This window comes from Acanthisitta chloris, unplaced genomic scaffold, assembly GCF_000695815.1.
Source record: "Acanthisitta chloris isolate BGI_N310 unplaced genomic scaffold, ASM69581v1 scaffold156, whole genome shotgun sequence".
In the NCBI taxonomy this organism is placed as follows: Eukaryota; Metazoa; Chordata; class Aves; order Passeriformes; family Acanthisittidae; genus Acanthisitta; species Acanthisitta chloris.
In genome coordinates, this window is record NW_008677384.1 from 35,073 (window position 1) to 42,932 (window position 7,860).

Here is a 7,860-nt window from a genome sequence, read left to right on the forward strand (position 1 = left end):
CAAAGAGACTTGGGAGTGCTGGTGGACAGCTGGCTCAATATGAGCCAACAGTGTGCACAGGTGGCCAAGAAGGCCAATGGCATCTTGGCCGGTATCAAGAATAGTGTGGCCAGGAACAGCAGGACTAGGGAAGTGATCATCCCCCTGTACACAGCATTGGTGAGGCCACACCTCAAGTACTGTGTTCAGTTTTGGGCCCCTCGCTTAAAAAAGGATATTGAGGTGCTGGAAAGAGTCCAGCGAAGGGCAATGAGGCTCATAAAAAGTCCGGAACACATATCCTATAAGAAATGACTGAGGGAATTGGGTTTGTTTAGCCTTGAGAAGAGTCAGCTCAGGGGTGACTTCATTGCTCTCTACAACTACCTGACAAGGGACTGTACAGAGGTGAGGGATGGTCTCTTCTGCCATGCCTGCAGTGAGAGGACTAGAGGGAATGGTCATAAGATAAGATAGGGGAGATTCAGATTAGATGTTAGAAAATTTTTTTCACTCTTATGGTGGCTGGGCATTGGAATAGGTTGCCCAGGGAGGTAGTGGATTCACCATCCATGGAGGCATTCAAGGTGTCTAGCTCTACTGCTGGGCAATATGGCTTAGTGGCTTAGGGGTTACAGTGGTAGTGCTAGGTGGATGGCTGGACTCAATGATCTTAAAGGTCTCCTCCAACCTTGATTATTCTATGATTCTGTAAAATATTTCTAGATACCCTGCATTAGGTAGACAAGGAATAATCTATCCTAAATACTGGATTTCCTTTCCTATAATACTTGGGCTCTGAAGGCTGGGTTTTCAACACAGAAGCTGTCTCTTCTCTTGAAGAGGAAACGGCCTCAAGCTGTGCCAGAGGAGATTCAGGCTGGATATCAGGAAGAATTTCTTCATTGAAACAATGGTCAGGAGTTGGAACAGGCTGCACAGGGAAATGGTGAAGTCACCAGTCCTGGTGGTGTTCAAGAAACAAACAAACATGGCACTCAGTGCTATGGTCTAGCTGACAAGGTGGTGTTTGGTCAAAGGTTGGACTCAATGGCTTAGGAGGTCTTTTCCAACCTGAATTACACTGTGAATGCTTCCTCACATACCTGTTTTTATGTACTTCCTCTTGAAACATTGCTAAGCTTTTCTCCTCATTGACAACTGTGACTGTACTAATGCAGCTTACTTACAGATTGAAAGCTGATGGCTGGACTGCCTGAAGTTCATGGTGATAGCCCTAAATCCACTGAGGTTAGTGGTTCTGTCAGACATGGAACAAGACACCATAATCATGCCACACAACAGGGATATTCCTACCACCCCTTTCTCCTCACATGAGAAGGAATTCCTTGCACATGCAGAGGTACAAAGCCCAGCACAAGACAGCCACCATTGGAAAACCCACGAGGGGCTGCCTTACCGAAACGCTCTGTTCATCATCTCGTAGTGGAAGTGCTCAGGAGCCAGTCCTACCACCACTGCATTGGGGTCATTGGTCCCTATCCCTGGAAAATCAAAACATGACTGAGCAAACAGAATTTAATTCACACTTAGCAGTACACAGTCAGTAAGTGCATTTCATCACTTTACAGCAAAAATGAGCATTTTCTGACACAGACACATAAAACAGACTAGTTTTATGTATTTCAGATATGAGGAAAGATCTGCAGAAACCATGTTGATCTATCCAGATGCTGACATCCTACACAATGAACACAGCTATGCAGCTGGACAGTCTTAACAGTGACTGTTGACTGAATCTCTCACTGCCTCCACTGAAATGCAGCAGACCACAGAAATTCTTCTTTTAGATGAATGACTGTTTATTACCCGAGAATCTCTATGTATATTTATCTACTCCCTCTCTACGTATATTTATCTGCTTTGTAAAACAGTAAAGCAGGAAGACTAGTGAACCCCATCCATTTTTTTCTACTCCCTCTAGGTACAGAAAGGGGAGGGTATAAAGCCTGACTTTTGTTCCATGTATCACTCTGGCAAAGATGGCAAAGATGGTATTGCAGCATGACGTAGAAGTTGTTACATTATATTAGTTCCACCTTTTCTGGAAGGTCTTTGTGGATCAGTCCCCTGGAGAACAGCCTGCACCTCCAGTGCTCCAGAGGTATATGACTGTTTTTACACAGCAGTGCCACCTCTGAATAGAACCAGCAATGGACGCAGAATAACATTATCTGGATAAACAGGAGTACCGGAGAATTTTATTTCTGACAGGTTAAGTTGTCAGCTGCATCCTGCACTTGCTGGGATTTTTGTTCCACCTGCAAACATATCCTCTACACCTTTACTGGGACAAGTAGAGCTCCTGGCTCTCCAGAGTGTCATCACAGCCTCCTGACATCTCCTGCCGAACATCCTTCAGTTAGCTGAGCCAGCAAAATGTACACTCAGAGATGCCACATGGATTTGTGACACCACCCAGAAGCATCTGGGTCCTTTAACCAAGAATGGATTACATTCATCCATCTGTGACCAACTTTATAGAGCGATTAGCCAAGAATAGCTCAATAGCAGCCATTAACAGGAATTTAAAGCATTCTCCATTGTACTTAAATGTTTCAAGAGCAGCACTGAATGTAAGCCAAACCCCTTGTAGCAAAAAGAAACAAAACAATCCATTCCAGACTCAAGCAATACAGATAATGCACCAATGTACCCTGCTGATGTCTGATATCTCCGTCTGTGCTGTCTTTTACAAATCTGCAAAACTGATAGAAAGATCCCAGAAACATGGAGATTAAACTGATTTAAATACTTTCTGAGAAACAGCTGCTGTCTCTGACCCAAGAAAGCCTCCTGAGAACATAAACACAGAATATCGCTGGGGGCATGTTTCTCAGGACACAATGTAAGGTAGAAGAGATTACCAGTCTCCACTGCTCTCAGAGCCCACAGAGGCTTTTCTCCTGAACAAGTCTGAAGATGACCAACTAGACTACTGCACTAAAATTTAACAAGAAATTTCTAGATCCTAACAAGATTAGAACCTACTTAAATTACACAGCCAGAAGGATTTCTGTTCACAAGCCAAGAGGCAAGGGAGCTGTGGGAAGCCATCCACACTTTTCCTGCCTTGACTTTAAATGAAAGACTGAATATACAACACACAGTTTTCAACCCTAAATATGTTAAAAACATGGATATTTTCACAACCTTTGAAACAATAATGTGGGTCTAGCTTCAGGCCCCTGCCGGACATGTCCAGGTGAGAACATACCACCTTCTACTCCTCTTATTGTCAAGGGAGGGAAACGGGAACACCTGAATGTAAAGCAACTTTTAACCAGGTCTTTAGAGATCTAGAGACGCTGGGATGATAAACATTCTGTCACCAGTGGAGGTATGGAAGTACAGGGGCTGAGACCTAGATGTTCAATAAAGGATAAGCAACAATAACTACCTGGAAATCTTGCATTTAATAATTATCTATTATGAGAAACAGCCTCCTGTGTGTGTGCCTAAACACTGGTTATTCAGCTCTTTATGAGCAAAACCTCTGTTGGAAATCAGATATTGTACTGGTAGGCGCAATAGATTACCTATGACCTAGTGATAACTTACTTTTCTTTACACTGGAAATAAATGAAAAATATTGAGCTCTACCCAAATTCCTGATTGTCTGAAGAAAGGACCTTTATGACTGCATAGTTCCACCTTTTAGGCTCCATCAGGGCTAGTGGTCTATATAAAACTGTCACTCCACAAAACAGAGCACTATGTCTACTTAGCTGTTCAGTACCTTGCCCCAACACTGTTTTCTAACCACCTCACCTGTGAAATCAGGCAGGGCCTTGTCATCCACCAGGAGAAGAGGCCGCACCTGCTTTTGCTCCAGAAGATTTCTGGCTGCTGTCAGAGATGTGAAGATCTCATTCTCTGCAATGTCAAATCCCAGCCTTGTCAGCCTCTCCAGCAGGTCCCTCTTGCTCTCCTTCGTCGTGTTCGTCACAAACCGAATGGTAACCGGAGCACTGCGCAGCCTGATGGAGGAAGAGCAGAGGCAAATTGGCAGTGGAGTATTTCTGTTTACACACCTGTGCTTCTCTTTGGGACTAAAACCAGTCCATTTGTCTAAAGGCTGCAGGTAAAAAGACCAGAACACTGGGTGCCACAGAAGAACCATGAGGCTGTTAACTTCTGTGGGCTTGAGAGTAATGTGAAACACATGGCAAGAATTACAGCTACCAGAGCAAAACCAAGTCTCACCCCTGTCTTCTTCTACCAGGAAAATTCTGGAGGAAAATGGTAATTCCAAACTCCATCTTCACAGTACTGCAAAACACATCTATGATAACAACAGCTGGTTTGAAAAGCCTTTTAATTCAACCTAGATAATAAATAAACCAGTCCTGCATTCTGGACCAACTGCATCCTGAACCAAAGTAAACAAACAAAAGAAGCTTGTTGCTGAATTAACATAGTGAACTCCATGTGCTGTGTGAATTTCCTAGAAGCTGTGGCTTATCCAGAGATACAGGATGCTCCAGGAACCTCTGTTACCTTTTTGGTGATTTTATGTCAGCTTTTGCTCCCCTTCCTGAGGAACACCAATATCACATAAAACCACATTACTGCTCTACACTGATAGTACATGCTACCGAACAACGAAATAATTTTAAGTGACAGTTCCAACAACATTCCCTTTAATTATTCCCCCACCATCACTTTCTCTATTTGTTGCTATAGGAACAAACACTGGCATCAGTACTGCATGGAGAACATCAGAATAAAGTTGGTCAACGCTGGAGACTTGCTTGCACATGACACTTCTCTCGTTTGTCAGATACACTGACCTTTCACAGCTATGAAGTGGTAAGTCATCTCCTTGTTGATAACTGTCGTGGTTTAACCCCAGCCAGCAGCCAGGAACAACACAGCCACTCACACAATCCCCCACCAATGGGATAGGGGAGAGAAAGGGTAAAAGCTAGGAAAACTCAAGGGTTGAGCTAAAGACAGTTTAATAGAGAAAATAAAAGCTGGACACACAAGCAAAGCAAAGCAGGAAATCAATTCACTGCTTCCCATGGGCAGGAGGTATTCAGCCATCTCCAGAGAGCCGGGCCCCATCATGTGTCATGGTTACTTGGGAAGACAGATACCATTGCTCCAAACATCCACCTCATCACTCCAAATGTTCCTCCTTTCCTCCCTCTTTCCCCCAGTTTATATACTTAGCATGATGCCATATGATATGGAATATCCCTTTGGATATTGACAGTTTGGGTCACCTGTCCTGGCTGTGTCTTCTCCCTGTCTCCCATGCACCCCCAACTTCTGGTAACGGCTCCTTGGGAAGACAGACACCATCACTCCATGTGTCCCCTCTTCCTCCTACTTCCTCCCACCTTATATACTGAGCATGATGTCATATGGTATGGAATATCCCTTTGGTCAGTTTGGGTCACCTGTCCCAGCTGTGTCTCCTCCCAATCTCCCATGCATCCCCAACTTCCTTGCCAGCGTGGCAGTACGGAACACAGTAAAGGCCTTGACTCTATGTAAGCTCTGCTCAGCAATAACAAAAACATCTCTGCATTATCAACTCTGTGTTCTGCACAAATCCTAAACATAGCCCCATACTAGTCACTGTGAAGAAAGTTAACTCTACTTCAACCCAAACCAGCATATCAATAAAATATAAATTGTTTTTGCCTACGGACCTTAATACTGAGAAGTAACCCTAAAAATGGCATCTATGCATTTGTTCCCTAAGCAAGCTCCATGCCAATCATTTCAGCTTCTCTTTAGGAAGGACAACATCATGGATCAGCAGAATGAGATGATCAGCATGATCAGCATGAGAAAGCATTTTTTTCAGACCTCTAAGGAAAATGTGCTCTCTGCAGTGCAACGGCACCTGCTTTCCATACCTGTGACAGCAGGATGAACCTCACAAACAGCACCTTATCCCTTCTCTAGCACCCTCCCTTGCCAAAACCAGCACATGGCCTTCATGAGCACAGCAGAGGAGCAATTAAGCAGAAGAAAATAGAGAATCAGTGGCTTTAGAAAACAGTTTGTGTTCCGATTCTACAGAAGCCATTTCTGCTGCCTGGGATTTGGAGGTAAGAGCAGACAGGACAGATACAGAGTTCTTCTCGACAGTATCATTTATATACAAAAATGTTTCTTAGGAAAATTGATATGGATTTTCAAAAATGCTGACTCTCACCTGGCACAAGTTCTCCTGCATCATGAAACACCAAGATGACATGGTGCAGTAAGTGAAAGGGTAATGAATGAGTACCTGATGTTTTAGCATTATTTTACTTCCCTGCAATTTTACATCTTTAGGACATAATTATTTCCATGGAATTATCTGTGAGAAGAAATGCAGAGCTTCCTAATTGCTCTGTGAACTTCTCCTCTGAGCAACAGTCTAGTTGTATACAAATCTTAGCAGCCCACAGAACTCTAGTAAAGACTTCTCATCCTTATTTCAACCCTGTTCCACTCTCCGGACTAATTCTTACCGTCCCAGCACCTTAAGGTGTTGCCCCTCACTCAGCAAGATAGTATGTATCACTTTGTGGCTTTCCTTATCCATTGCAAGATTCCTTCTCCAAGAAAACAGTGTCATAGCACAATACAAATATTCCTGGGATTGTGTATCCTATTTAACTGCTGATTAGGTCAGATTAAATCATTTTACTATGCCTATGTTTCTTTAGGCACCCTTTCATCAGAAGAGCAAGAGGTATTTAACTCTCCTTTTTATTAAGACATTGAAGTTCCTAAAACAGATGGCCTGTATTATCAGATGTTTTTCAAACTAAAGCAACCACAACTGGGGTTGTTTACCTAGCAGAAAGAGAATTTAAAAATAATAAAGTAAAGCCTTGGCTGGAAGACCAAATGAAATGAGAACCCTGCAGAAGATGGCTCGCTAGGCCCAGTTTTCTGTTATTAGCTCAGCACAGATCTAAGAGCTCTGACACACAACCAGGCTCCTGTAGTTACACAAAGCACCGAGGAACAACTCAGCTGAAGTGATTAGGGTGTACGTGGGGTAATTCAGCTGAACTCAAGTAGTCTCCACTTCGGCTAAGACTGTAGTCACATATGAATTAGTGGAAACATCTTGAACATTGTTTCTTCTTTCTGGAAAAGGCTTAGAAAACACATGGAGAGCTACTTAGGAAAGCTGCAGGGTCTCAGGTGACACAAGGCAACTTTTCAATAGCAAGGCCCTTTGCTGAATTCTATTGGGATTAGCGTAGGTGTAAATAAAAGCAGAATTTGGCCACATATTTGCTTACCACAACAGAATCAAGAGGCAGAGGCTTCAGGCCTGTTTACCTAGAGGCATCTTTGTGCAGACAGTGCTGACATAACCTACCAGAGGAAATCAGAAAAGGTAACTTGCCTTTTAAGAGCTTCCTGCGCGCCTGGCACAGCTGAGTCTTCAATGTGAAGTGTGCCGTTGAGATCCACCAAGACAGCTTTCAGCGTGCGCCGAGCTGCCATCCTCCCTTCCCTTGGGAAAAGGCAAATAAATGAAACAACAAACTGGTTAGCAGACAATGGATAATAAAAACAAGGAACTCAGTTAAGCACCTCATTTGTGCCAAGCCCGGTATTACTCAGAACATTACTCGCAGTATTAAATGGGCCCCTTTAGACAGAGAAATAAAACGCAGTGTTTAAAAAAAATACATAATTGATGGGGTGGTATTTTTCCCAAAGACTCTATATATGGAAATCAGGTGCTATTTGTTTTTTAAGTGCCTTTATTTGTGCACGTCAAAAAAATTCTCTGAACAACTCAAGACTGTTGGGAAGAGGATCATTAGGTCTGGTATTGCTGGTTCAAGGCCTCAGGAAGCACATTTCACTAAGTCCCATCGACACCAACGG

General features: G+C 43.3%; 1 protein-coding gene across 1 annotated transcript in view; it reads right to left on the minus strand.

The window, feature by feature from the left end:
* Window positions 1-7,470, minus strand: part of HDHD2 (haloacid dehalogenase-like hydrolase domain containing 2) — a 15,503-nt gene extending 8,033 nt beyond the window's left edge. Inside the window, exons 1-3 of the mRNA XM_009076466.1 lie at window positions 7,370-7,470; window positions 3,772-3,980; window positions 1,400-1,484 (exon numbers count right to left, since the gene is read on the minus strand). Of these exons, the coding sequence (XP_009074714.1) occupies window positions 1,400-1,484; window positions 3,772-3,980; window positions 7,370-7,470 (395 nt within the window). The remainder of the gene's footprint in view (window positions 1-1,399; window positions 1,485-3,771; window positions 3,981-7,369) is intronic.
* Window positions 7,471-7,860: the final 390 nt, after the last annotated feature.